The sequence below is a fragment of the Hydra vulgaris genome, chromosome 07, assembly GCF_038396675.1.
Source record: "Hydra vulgaris chromosome 07, alternate assembly HydraT2T_AEP".
NCBI classification, from domain to species: domain Eukaryota; kingdom Metazoa; phylum Cnidaria; class Hydrozoa; order Anthoathecata; family Hydridae; genus Hydra; species Hydra vulgaris.
In genome coordinates, this window is record NC_088926.1 from 26,780,001 (window position 1) to 26,795,087 (window position 15,087).

The window sequence follows — 15,087 nt, forward strand, 5'->3', positions numbered from 1 at the left end:
ATTTTATTTATTTTAATTTAGAACCAGTGATGCAAATTTCTATTGATTTTTAGGGACTCGGGGACCCTCAGGTAAAAAAATAGGGACACCTTAGATCTTTCCTTTCTGAGTAGTATAAAAGTTGTCCTCGATGAGCAGCACACTTCTTCATATCCTGTAACTTCAGGGGTTCCTCAAGCTTCTATCCTTGGCCCTATACTGTTTTTTATTCACATTAACGATCTTCCAGATATTCTCACTTCTAAAGTGGCATTGTTTGCTGATGATACTACCATTTATTCTTGTCTTGATAAGAAGCCAATACTCTTTGATTGCTTGGAGGGGGCATTTGATCTTAATAAGGATCTCCCTTCTCCTACAGCATGGAGCTCACAATGGCCAGTGAATCACAAAAATTTAGATCTTTCTATATTTATGAACAATAATGTACTCTATGAGTCATCTACCCTTCATCTTCTAGGATTAACTCTTACTTCCGATCTTTCTTAGAAACCATATATCAAATCCATTGCAAAATTAGTATCTGCTAAGGTTGCATCTCTTTATTATGCTGGACAATTTTTTACTCTGAATTTTATATTTTATCTTTATAAATTTAAAATCTGTCCTTATATGGAATACTGTTGGAATATCTAGGGCAGATCTTCCAATGATGTTGTTTCTCTTTTAGACATGTTGCAAAAACACATTGTAAACATAATTTGACCTGCTCTTGCAGCCAACCTCCAACCATTATCACATTATCATAATGTTGCTTCTCTTTCTCCTTTCTACAAATACTATAATGGGCACTACTTTAAAGAGCTAGCGTCTCTTGTGCTATATACTAAAATTTATTCTTGTGTTCCTCGTCGTTCAATTAATTTTCATCCTTTTTCTGTGACTGCTTCAAAAACTTATTTGCCTAGTTTTTTTCCTCCAACAGCAGTTCTTTGGAATTTCCTTTCTTCTTTTTGCTTTCCTGATTCCTATAGTTTGCAATCTTTTAAGTCATCTGTCAAACGTTATCTTGCTCCATAGATTTCATTTTTCTCTTCCAGTAACTTCCAGCTCTAATAGTGGTTGCTTGCGGTCTTGTTGGAAGCAAAGATGTTGGAGGAAAAAAAAGAAGAAAATGCTAGAATAGACTATATAAAAATTTACGAGCTTGTTTACCGCACTCAACTTGTTTTTCCATGCATCGGTTGTTCAAAAACCCACTAAAAGTGTACTTAAACTAAAATGTGGTAATACATTTTTGTTTAATTTTAATGATAAATTATAGCAATTCAAAACATACTACAAGTTTTTTTCTGGTGACATGCTCAGACACATTTAATAGAATTCAATTGCTACACTTGTATAATGATACTTTTTAATTGTGTTTAAAAAGACTTGAAGAACTCTAACCACTGTGGCAAAGGTTCTTGTAAATATTTGTGCCTAAGCTAAGATTCTGCCAATTTTTTCTTAGGAATGCAAAGCGCTAAACTAATTCAAATTAAAGTTCTTATTGCGTTCTCCTACGGAAAAACGGGGGCAATAGCAACCATAGCCTAAGGATAATTCAGCTGTGAATTCACTAAACCCTTTTTTTAAATAAAACCTTTGTTTTGTTTTTATTTTTTTTATAAGTGTTTTTTAAAATATTTATATGAAACGTTTTTTATTTTTTATGTCTTTGCTGTTTTAACTTGAATTACTTTATTTGGAATTTAAAAAAAAACAACATGCAAAACAAACCTGTTTGTTTTGCGTAATTTAAAAAAAATAGTTTTGCTTAATATTTATACAAAATATTTTTTTTTTTTTATGTTGCTTTTATTTTATTTATTAAATCTTGAGTTTAAATAAAATGTTTAAATTAAGACTGTAATATATACTGATAAATAACAACTTTTATACTGACTCTTGAACTTTATATTTTTTATAATAGTTGTAAAAAAGGTAAAGAAGAAGAGTCTGTAGTTTAATATAGCTGTCTACACTGCAGATAACTATAGCAAACTATAGTATAGTTTACTATAGCTATCTACAGTGGGTTTAGTACGTACAATAACTGTGGGTTTGGATTTGGGTAGGCAGTGTCTTTGTATGAAGAAAATTTATTACAGCATATATATATATATATATATATATATATATATATATATATATATATATATATATATATATATTTATATTTGTATATATGTATTTATTTATATATGTATATATATATACATTCATCAAAAAAACAGTTGTCAAAACAATGCTTTTATACAGTAACACAAATGCTACATTGCCAAATATTTTACAACAAATTTTGCCTTAAGAATAATGACCAATGAAATTATGTTGTAATATAATTAAATTACTTTAATTTATTATTAAAATTTATAAATATAAGTTTGTCATGAAAATACCAATACTGCAATGGTAAAGCCAAAATAGTTTTCTAAAGTTATCAAATACTTTGTAAAGCAGGTTTTCTTAAAATCAAAAGTATTTATTGTTCTTAAAGTTTTTTGTAGTAAATAGTTATTTTCCTTGCTAATTGAAATATTCATTAAAAATTGATTTTTATAACAAAATATTTCTAAAGTATTGAAAGTAAAATCAAAATTTTATTGTAGATGATAGTTTTGATGGAAGATTTCTTAAAATTAATGATGTACAAGATTATGATGCAAGTAATGGTAAGTGCAGAGAGTTTTTTATTATTTTTAATGTAAAAGTTTATACAAATATTCATGGCAGGTTGCATTTTTTCTTAAGAATTTTTGATAGATAGCTTTCTTATGCAACTTGCATTAAAAAAAGTAATGTTTGATGTGTCTTTTATTAATTCATACATAAACAGGCAGCGATAAGTATTCTCCATTAATCTTCATTTTTTTCTTTTTACTAAAAAAGGGTATAGATTTAGGTTGGCATAAAAAGTATATATATATATATATAAGGCCTTGTTTTAAATAAAAAACTCTTAGCATATTAGTTCTTCATGATTTTGGCGTCATAAAATTATCTTTATTTTTTTTAAATTTAGAACATTAGCTTTTTTAACTACCACAATAAAATAATTTACATATTGTACATTTAGAAAATAACACTTATTATATAAACAAAATAGACATTCCACTATTGTGGAATGTCTATTTTGTTTCAATTTTCTTTTTTTTTGAAAATATTCAATGATTAATTTTAATATTACATTTTTTTATTATCATTTAACATAAATTAATTTCTTTTTTTGACATTTGTATAAATTAATTAAAATAAATTTTTTTCATTATTTCTTAAAATTGCAACTTAGCAAATAATTATTTTTTACTTTTAAAAATTTTTTAACAAACAAAAAAAATTACTTGTTGCAAAGAAAAAAAATTTAAGTTAATTACTTTACAAAGCTTTTTTTTATTACAAACAAAGAATTAAGTTTCCAAGTACCATTTATAAAAAAATATATACTGTTGTGCTTTCACTTGCCTCAAGACAAAAAAGTTAAATGTATGCTTTATGAATATTTTTGATGCAGTGTTATAAGTTATAACATGTTTGCAAGGAATTTAAGTTTTTGTAAAAAGTAGAAAATGGGGAATAAAAACTGAGAACTTTTTTAATATTGCACAATCTGTTAATTATATAAAGCTGATGTAACTATTATAAAATATTATTTTTCTAAACTATTATTTTTCACAAAATAAAACTTATAAATAAGACATTACATTATAAGGAAGACATTACTAGAGTTATATTGCTTCAAGCGTAAATTCAAGCAAAAAAATTAATAATAGAGTTATATTACATTTAAATGTATTCCACACATAGAGTGCTCAATATTCTTTAACGAACAGAGCAATAATAAATTAGTAGAAAATCACTTATCAGACTTATTTCATTTTATACAGCCCTTGGAATTAGGGCCGGCATTCAGCAATGCTGACCTAACTGCCTATCTAAAAGCGTTTGAGGTAGAAAAAATTGCCAACCTTGTTTCTATGTTTTATGGTAAGACGTTTTTATCAATTTTTTTTGCCGACCTGATGCTAACCTCTAAAAGATTGAGGTTGGGAAATTATTGCCGACCTCATTCCTAATTCTGAGGTTTGTATATATATATATATATATATATATATATATATATATATATATATATATATATATATATATATATATATATATATATATATATATATTTATATATATATATATATATATATATATATATACATACATACATACACATATACATATACATAAAGTATATATAAATATATTTATTCGTAATTATGTTTTTTATATTTTCAGAAATTTTTTTTATAGACACTGATTTTGATGATTCAATTCTTGTTGATTCTGATTACTATAATGATAAATATTTTGTGAATGGAGTTTTATTAGCTGGATATGGAAGACACATAGAAACTATTAAATTAGAAAAACCAAATTTTGGGGGACTTGGTTTTAGTGTTGTTGGACTAAAAAGTGAAAACCGCGGTGAACTGGGGATCTTTGTTCAAAACTTACAGTTAGGTGGAATAGCTGAAAGGTAATTTTTAGATTTTTTATTAAATTAATAAATAAAAAAATTTAATTTGAAAAAAGTTTTGATAACTTATTCTTATTTTAATTTAATCAAATTAATTTTAACAAAGTTATTAAATTAATTTTGAATAAGTTAATTTTGAAATTGATTACTTTGTTTATAATTCTCACTATAACTTTTTGTTCCCATTTAATTTTATTATGATTTGTTTAATTTTTATAACAGTTTTATAGCTATAATATATTCAAATATTGTTAAAATATGTTCAAATATGCTTAAAGGAAAAATATTAGACATAAGAAAATAATAGTAAACAGTAAATATTAGTAATAATATTCATAAACAGTAAATATTAGTAAGCAGTTGTTGTTGTTTTTTTTGTTTTATTTTCTGATGTTTTATTTTTTTATTTTTAGGGATGGCCGTCTACAAGTATCTGATCAAATATTAGCAATTAATGGAAAACTCGTAGACACAGCAACATCTCACCAGGAGGCAATTTCATTTTTACAGCAGATCAAGGGAACAATAGAAATTGTTATTGCTCGCGGTGATTCACAAAGTCTTAATATGTTACCAGAGAATGATCAGTCACTTTTTAATTATGTACCAGAGGCACCAAGTCCAAATGTATTTAGATTTGAATTTTATTTGGTTCTTTTGATTTTAAACTAATAGGTCTTTGTATATATTAGCCCAGTAGTTGATTTCATTGTACCAAGTATGCGATAAGTTGTAAATGTGTATTAGAAAAGCATTCAAAATAAAAAGAATTTATTTAGTTTATATAAATTTACATACTTATAATATATATAATATATTTAAATATTTATAACATGTTTATTTATATATAAATAAACATTAAAAAATAAATTTAAAACTTTTTTTATACATAAAGTTACTACATAAAGTATTCGAAAAAAGTAATTAGATAAAAAAAATTTTTTCTGTCTATATATATATATACATAAAATATATTTATATATACAAAATATATTTATATATATATATAGATATAGATATATATATTTATATATATATATGTATATAAATATATATATCTGTTATATATATATATAATTATATGTATATAATTATATATATATGTATGTATATTTATATATATGTGTGTGTGTGTATATATATATATATATTTATATTTATATACACACACATATATATATGCAACCAATCAAATCAAGTTTTTAATTGGTTTATAGAAAACCCCAGGAAACAATATGCAAGAGGTTTTAACAATAAATCTCTATAACGATGGTTCAGGTTTAGGATTTGGTATTGTTGGCAGTAAAAACTCAGGTGTCATTGTGCGAAGTATTGTTCCAGGTAATTAAATTAGTTTCTGCAATTTTTGGTATTTTAGTATCACTATTTATTGTTTTTAGTTTATTCATCTGTAATTGCATGATTTGTGTTGATTTTTTTTTAACTAAAAAAATAAAGGTGATCACTGATTGATGAAACTACACTAAAATAGTAACAACTTCTGAACCAATGAAAATATTTAAATTAAAAGCAAAATTAAATCTAAAGTAAAAAGCATATGATACAGCAATGTTAGTAATAATATATTAATAATTACAACTTAGGCAGATGGTAGCAAAGCTTCCCTTTATATATAAACAATATTTTGTACACACTACTAATCATAGCTTGTTGAGTGTTCTTTTCAACTTTTTTTTTATTAATATTGGATTCTATTTTTTAATTGATAGTTTGTGTTTTCTAGTTGTTTTTATAGACAAGTTCTTTCAAAATAGACCAAACGTTTTAAATTGGATGAAGTTCTGGAGCGCATACAGGATTATCTTCCTTTTCAACAAAAATCTTCTCTTTTTGTTTGAGTGAGAATAGTAAAATTAGATTCATCATCGTAAATGAAATTGTGACCAAGAAATCTTCTTTACATATAACCACAAAGAGGTTAAAATTGGCTTAACTGATTTTATGATTGATCAGGAATCTGCTGCTTTTTGAGACAATCAATAGCGGTCTTTTGTTAATAATGTTTAAACGATATGAGACTGAATGCAACTGAATTTGGCTGTCAATTTACTAATTAAAATCCCTAATCAGCGATCAATGCACTTTTTAAAGACTTTCAACTTTTTTTTTGTCATAGTTTTGGCTTTTCAACCTTGTTCTAAGCAATGACTAGATAAAAAACCACTTTCCCACATTAGAATATGTTGATACCCTGTGGCTTTTGAATTATTTACTTCAATAAAATGATTGGTGATTTTCTCAATGTCTTTGGATGCAATTTGCAGTACTTGTACACACACTCAATTAAACTCATTTATTCTACATTTAATATCTAAAATAAAAATGCAAAATAGTAAGATTATGAGACTTGCTCAAGTGAGATTTAAAGACTTGGAGAAAAAAAAAGACTGACGACACTAGCTGCATTTAAAAAAAGCTGACCACACAAACCATATTTTAAAAAAAAGGCACCCATTCAAAAACTATGAGCTGTCAAACTTAGTCTTATTAATTAATGATCAACCGTTAAAATATAATACTTTAATACTCAAAACACTTTTTTTGATAAACTCATAATGTTGAAAGTACTGCTTTATAAAATATTACATGGTTAAAGTTTTGAGATTTAGTAAACATAAAACTCATAATGTTGAAAGCAATTTGCAGTACTTGTACACACGCTCTCAATCAAACTTATTTATTCTACTTTTAATATCTAAAATAAAAATAAAAAACAATATGAGAATAAATATGAAATAAAAACTATGAGAATATGAGACTTGGTGCTCAAAGAGAGAAATAGACTGATCACACAAGTTGTGTTCCATTCCATTCAAAAGTTATGAGCTGTCAAACTTAGTCTCATTAGTTAATGATCACCCGTTGAAACAAATTATTTTAATACTTAAAACACTTTTTTTGATAAACATCAAGCTCATAATGTTAAAAGCATTATAAATTATTTTATTGGTAAAAGTTTTGTGATTCATACTACTTTTTTTATTTTAAAAATTAAGATAAGTAATTATAATCAAATAATTACAAACAATAATGGTTATTTCTTTTCTGCTTAAACAAATCTTTTAATTTTAGGTGGAGTAGCTGATCGGGATGGTCACTTAAGGAGTGGAGATCAAATATTACAAATAAATGATGAAAGTTTGGCAGGGTTAGGAAGTGATAATGTTGCAAACATAATTCGAAAAGCTGGTAAGCATGTTAAGCTTGTGATTGCCAGAGATATGAGTGAAGAAGAAGAGTCACAAGATCTGGTATGTATTTTGTTCTACATTATGTTTATTAAACCTTTTTGAACTTAACTTTTTTTATGATATCTCACATTAGCAGGTTTTCAATCTATTTTAAAGTTTATTACATTACTTGTTTTATATGATTCTAGTCAGATGAGAAAACAATGTGGAGAGATATGGAGACATTTGAAATTCAACTTCTTAAAAATGAAAAAGGATTAGGTATTCAAATAGCAGTATATGTTGATAATGGTGTTGCATCAGGTGATATTTCAAACATAATTTATTATTCTATATTATTTTTTAATGTGGAGTCAATATTGCAATTTTTTTTAAGGCTCATTTGTCATCGCAAAAAAAAACAAGTTTGTAAAAAAACTACAAATGAATTTTTTTTTCACCCCTGGAAAATGCACAAACATTTTTTTTTAACTCCTAAAAATTGTACAAATCTTTCTCTTAACACCTTGCATGATTTTTGCACAAGAATTACTTTTTTTTTCAAATCATTTTTCATTTTTGAACAAATCTGCTGCTTAACAAAAAGATTTACCCATAATGCTACAATATTCATTTACCCATAATGCTACAATATTCATTTGCACTTTGTCTAGTATATCAACAAGGCAATTGTTGGGGACAATTTAGGGGCCTTTTTTTCAAAAGATAAAGTTCTATTTAATTAGTAACATAAAGTCTTTTGATGAATGTGATTAAATTTATCTTCTTCATCTCCACTATTTTCAACAATTTAAAATTTCTCAATCTGATTAAAATTTAATTTTATTTCATTTTTTATTACAATGAAATAAAATTACAATAAAATATAGATAAAAATATGTTTTCTTAACTAAGGTTCTGAGACCATGTACCTTTCAGCTACTTGTTTGTAAAACAATTTGTTGATGAAATAAATAAGCAAATTACTTTTATATTCTAAAGTTTTATTTTTTTTTAAAAAGTTAAAAAACTTTTTTACCTAAAGCATAGATTTTGCTAAATTTTTTGAATGATACCTTAATTAATTTTGGTTTAATCTATATATAAATTTATTTTATTTATAAAAATTTGTTAAAACTATCAAATTAGTTAATCGAATAAAGTCTTTAACAATTTGTTTCAGACAACTTGAAACTACTCAAAACGCTCAAAACATCAACTATAATTGTATAATATTTTTCTATTCCCTAGATTTTTTTTTTTTTTTTATTCCCCTCCTCAGGGCCAAGAAGGCCACTACAGATGAAGAGCATACTTTATAGTGGTTATATCCCTCTCTCAACTCTCTAACTCCGAAACACGAACCTTGACGAACAAGGCCGCTGCGCAGAGAAACAAGTTGACAGATAATCTAAACTTATTCTTTATTGTCTTCAAAATAACTTATCTTACTCTTAAATGAACCACTAACATTCTTTCTTTCATCATTCTTTTTTCTTTATAAAAAATTAACCAAAGTGTAATCTTATATTTGTTATATTTTTAAAATGGTTGTGCAAATTTAAATTAATTAAATTAAAATTTGAATTACTTTAATTAATAATTTATTAATTTGTTTGTTATATTAAAAAGTTCAACATTTTAGACAAGCTTTCAAGTATATTTATACAGAAGATTACAGAAGGAAGTGCAGCTGCTCAAGATGGTAGACTTAGAATTAATGACCAAATTTTAAGGGTAAGTAAAAGTTTAAATTTAAATTTTTTATTTTATTAAACTATATACAGGGCTTGTGATGAAGAAAATCGTCAAGCGTGTTATATCGCGCTCGTAAAATTAGAATATGTTTTCATCGAGCGTGATTATGTGCGCTCGAGATTACGTCGGCAAGCGTGATCATAAAAATTGCTGAAGACGATGCTCATAAAAAGCTTTTTTTTTTTTATATCTTTTTTATTTGTTACTTAATTCTTTCGTCAAAAAATGTTTGAATTAGTATCACACTCATGAAACTACTTCAACGAAGTAGATTTTTGTACTTCCAAACTTCTTGTATATTGTCAGATCGCGATTTTATTTTTAACTATTTATGTTATAAAAAAATAATATCAAACAAAAATGCAACTTTTTATTGATTTTGTATTGAAGTATAATTTAGTGACTTAGTTTTGCTTCGTTGTTTTGATATATGTATTTTAAAATGTTACACTGTAAACTTAATTAACGGTTAATGGTTTTTATATTTCTTGATATTTTTTATTCAAACTAATTATTTAATTTTTTTCTAAAATTTCTTTTTTAAATTACGTTTTTTTTATCTTAAAAGAATAACACAAGAATAATTTGAAAATCTTCTTTTTTAAAAACTATTCATTATAAGTTAAATAACAGATTTTCCCCTCAACTGTTGTCAACGGTGTTTCCTCTTCTACATGTTGTCATATAGTCAACTGGATCATCATCAACTTGAACCACTCGTCCCTTATTCAAATAAATTTCTTTTGCTCGCTTTTTAATCAGGATTATTTCTTCTTTTGATCAGCTTCCATGGTTTCCTAATATCATAATGCTATCATTTAGAGTGTCGTGATTCATAGATAAACGTTGATCTGATAATATGCTAGTTACTGTGCTAAAAATTCGCTCCACGCTTGAGTTTGATCCGGAAATTGCGAAGATAATCAATATAACTTTTAATAAATTAGGAAACTTTGACTTTTTGTACAAGAACGTTGACCTCCAAATTTCTCTTGTCTGGCGATTGTGTACCATTGCTTCAAGATTGGCTCTTGAATGAATCAAAAATAGTTTCCATTCTTGGAAAACTAACTTTTCATTAAAATTGGAATGTTCCAATGGTGTTTTAAAATGCGTAAAACTCTTTGTTGTCAGTTCAGTTCTGCGGGTCAATGAGCCGCATGGCGTGATAAATCTCAGACTCTTCCTTTATGCTTGTGAATCTGCTGTTTAATGATTTATAAGTCTGGGTATAACCTTTCTCTCAATATTTCTGACTAAGCGTAATGCTTGATCTACGTCAACCAAAGTCATATCTAAGTTTACTATTATATACTTTCTATTACTAGGTGTTTTCGTTTGTCGCCAGCTTTACTAAACTGACCAGACAGTGTTTCAGATAAGTTATGTTTGCTCTCAATAACCATGTAACGTGATACATAGCTATCTAAAAATTCTAAATCTGTATCAATTTCTTCGAGCTTCAATTCCAGTTCTAAATTTGTTCGGTTGATTGTAGCTAGAATATCATGCGGCAACAGTTCATTTGCTTCAAATACTTTTGATGTTGGCACAATGAGCTCTAGCAAATCATGATAAACGGCAACAGTGCAAAGAAAGTTATATGATTTGAATTTCTTTAGTAACCCTTGAACCTTTGCTCTTGTAGTTATAGGGTTTTTCCGTTCATTTACAAAGTTTTCGTAGGCCACTACATAAGCTGGCCAGGACTCCAATAAATTTTTAAAGCTCTTATATGATGGCCAACAAACCTCGTTCCTGTTAGTTTTGGTAGAGTGTAATGCGTAGTACCTAAAATATCTTATCTAGTTTAATATTTAAAAATTGAATAGTTTACATTTATCTTAGAAAAATCCCAGATAATGTAAGAAAGGTAATCTTGTAATGTGTTTTTACTATGAGCCAAGTTCCTGGAAAATAAAATGATAAACTAAAATATAAATTATGGTTTTAAGCCACAACGTTTTACTGCAAACTTTGCGGTAAACTTTACCTAAAGCTGCAGATGCACTTATTACTTCTTGTTTTATTTTCACTGATTTTCGAAGCAGATAAAAATTTGTCTTGTAAAATTCATCAACTTTTTTTAATTTAGAGATCTCTGAAAAAACCTCTTTAACTGCCAGTTCGACTCAGTGGTTGACATAATGAACTGGAAGTAGCCATTCCCCATCTGCCTTTATTTGCGCTATGACACCGTGATATTTTCCAAAGTTTACACTTGCACCATCGGATGTTATACTGACTAATTTATTTTTGTACTCATTGGAGTCTATTTTAAATTCCCCGGTTTCAAAAATGTTATTGATTCCCTTGACAATGGAGTCTGCTTCTCCTCCGACAAACCTATCAATATCAACTAGATCCAGAACCATATAAAAAGGAGAACCACATCTTTCAATTCATGTCAAAATTCTTTTTCTTTCTTTGTTTTTCGAGCTTGGCTAGCATCGCACAAAATTGAGAAGAATTGAGCTTCTTTCAGGATATTGGCACATTTTTCATGCACAGCCATCGCAATGCATTTTACGAACGCACGCCCGCTAGCGCCATTTTCGTTACATTTGATCATTTTAATACCATTGATCTTACAGCTCTATACCTAAATATTTTTTGTAAATGATATATTATATTTTTCGACTTAAAGTTAAATTTACAATAAATTAGTAAAATTTACAAAGTTGGAAACATACGAACCAACTATTTTTATTTAAACCAACTATACTTTATCTAATATATTTAAAATAGTCAACATATCGACACTTACAATAACAGCAAAGTTTTTGTGCGACATAGTTGGCAGAAGGGCCATTTCATAGGCACAGTTTACAACTCTTATATACGCGTCATCCGTTAAAACTTTTAACGAAGACGATATTGACACTTGTATCTAAGAAACAAAAGAATATCACAATTACAAAAGTTCACTGTTTCCTCAAACTTTTACTTTATGCAGTACCAATCTTAATTGAATCATAGTTTAAAACTTTTTCTATAATAGATTTTATAAACATCGATTTCATTTAGTTTTTTTTAAAGGAAAAAACGTTCGAGCTTTTTTAACTAATGTTATGTACACGTTTTTTTTTATAAGACACCAATCAAACGTTAGTACAAGAAAGTTTTTTATTTTAAGGATACTTTTTTGAAAATCTAGTACTAAAGTTTCTTTAATTTCAAGTTTTTATTTTTTATTTGTAATCAAATTGAATTCTATTTGATTGCACGTGCAAATTAAATTCCCATTCAAACTGTTGTTCTCTATTGTAGATAATGTTAACTTCGAGTAATGTTGATGAGATATTTCGGTGAAAAATGAGGAAATATTCATCGAACTTATAAATAAGTTTCTTATTGAAAAGTTACTTAGTTCTAAAAGTTTCTTAAGATTTTGAGGCTCCTAGTACTAGTTTCTTATAAACTGGTTTATTATTAAAAAAAACGTGAAATCGTTTTTGACTTTTTTTAATGTTACAATTGAATAAATAATAAAAAAAATTAACGAACTTTAATTAATGCAACGTAAGTGTCTTTAGTTATAAATGCCAGTTTCATCTGCGTCATTAAAAAAATAATTTTGAAAAAAAAAAGAACGCTGTTGTTTAAAAAAAAGTTATTATTGATGAAACACAGTGTAAAATGAAAAAAAAATTTTATTAAGTGATTTTCTACTAATTTATATATATATATATATCCACTCATTATCTAACTTATGCTTGTTAGTCCTTGCTTTTGGCAATTTTTTAAGAATTTACTTTTGTAATTGCTACTTTTCATATTTTTACATTTATATTTGAAAAATGTTGACATAAAATGACACAATTTTGTTGATTATTAAGAAATTGTGGGTAAAATTGCATGTAATTATACAAAAATTGTGAGTAGAATTGAATAATCTGTGTTGGCGGCAGAAGAATATAACTTCTGTAAAAATTTAAAATTGTTTATTTTAAGTTTTTTTTATTAATTTTTTTTTAATTTTTTTACCTATAAAAGTTAAGATAAATTATTTTGTCCTATCACTAAAAGAGTTCCAAACAGCAAAACTACAGCCCCATAAAAAAACTTACAAGTTCTAAGTTTTATTCAGAACTTTTTTTATTTAAAAACAAAAAAAAACTGAGGTTCCCATAGATTCTATAGTGATGACAAAGGCTCATTACCTAGGACAATATAAAATTGGAACCCTGGACATAACAGAAGAAAGAAAATAAAAATATAAAAACTGTTGAGTAAAACATTTCTTTTAATAATCATTTAGGCAGAATTTATATTTACTTTAATGAATTTATGAAATGTTTTTTAGTTTCAAACCTTGGTAATTCACACTGAGATGTAAGCTTAGCTCGGATGACTCCATCTCTTGCTTTATTTCCACAAACTGATGTAGAAGTATTTGATACAAGTTTTATACATTGTTCAACTGGTTGAGTGTGGCAAGGTATTTTTTCAATGCCAATTATATCAGAAATGGAGGAAATCGTTTTTTTTTTAATTATCAATTGAGATGTGTCTTGTTAAAGACGGCTCAGTAACATTAACATATTGCCAACTAATCATATCTATGTAATCTTCAGCATTAAAATTTAGATTTGGCACTTAAAATGGTTGAATAGTCCTCTGATTATCATATGATTTGCTACATATGATAACTCACCTTAAAGCTAATTCTCTAATGTGCAATCTCCCATCCACTAGCATAGCCAACAAAATATTTTCTGGATGACAGAAATTTCTTTGTAATACTGGATCAACAATACTCTTAAGTTCATCAGATAAGTAACAAGATTTTTTAATCATTTCAAAGAAATGATTGTATCCATACAAATAGGTTGGTTTCATTTTCATCTCAAACCAGCTAGCAGAGTATACTTTAATGACATAGTTAAAAATTTTTTTTAACCTCAAAATTCTGTTGGCTGTTGTTAACCAACGTGAATGTGAAATTTTCCAAAGATCTTGCAGTGACAAAGACATAGATATAATACCTCTTGAAATTCCATTACAAATGTCAAAATGATATTTCTGATATATATATATATATATATATATATATATATATATATATATATATATATATATATATATGCGAATATATATGCATATATATATATATGCATAAATACATACATATATGCGAAGAAAAAACAACTTTTTCTATGGTACTTTAAGTTTCATGCCTATATTCAGCAATCATCAACCATTGAATACAAAATCAAAAACAAAAAAACCTGCTAAAAATTACAAAATACTGTGTAGTGGGATCTTTACAATGCTAAAAGACACGCTTGGTGGCAACCAAAGAAAAACAAAATATTAGCTAATCACCAGTGTCAAAAAAAAAAAAGAGGAATTTATTCTTGTGCCCTGCATTTTAAAATCAACTCATTTTGTTTATTTAACAAATTTTCGCCTTTTGTTAAAGTAAGGAATTTTTTTGTATATGCAAAGATTGCAAATTTTTGAAGAGGAGTGGCAACGTTTCACAATTTTCCACTTAATGCATGACTCAATGCCTTAATGCTTGACTCAATTGGGTTTTGCTTGTGTCTCTATTTTTATGACTAGGCAACTCATTCTGTTATCTCTTAATGAGGGTACAGCTCTAAAACTCAGTTTTATGGTTCT

At 26.6% G+C, this 15,087-nt stretch overlaps 1 protein-coding gene across 1 annotated transcript in view; it reads left to right on the plus strand.

Moving 5' to 3' along the window:
* Positions 1-15,087, plus strand: part of LOC100215877 (multiple PDZ domain protein) — a 61,402-nt gene that overhangs the window by 2,910 nt on the left and 43,405 nt on the right. The window contains exons 4-10 of the mRNA XM_065801507.1: positions 2,595-2,657; positions 4,285-4,510; positions 4,924-5,137; positions 5,728-5,851; positions 7,604-7,782; positions 7,911-8,025; positions 9,347-9,438. Coding sequence (XP_065657579.1) covers positions 2,595-2,657; positions 4,285-4,510; positions 4,924-5,137; positions 5,728-5,851; positions 7,604-7,782; positions 7,911-8,025; positions 9,347-9,438 — 1,013 coding nt within the window. The remainder of the gene's footprint in view (positions 1-2,594; positions 2,658-4,284; positions 4,511-4,923; positions 5,138-5,727; positions 5,852-7,603; positions 7,783-7,910; positions 8,026-9,346; positions 9,439-15,087) is intronic.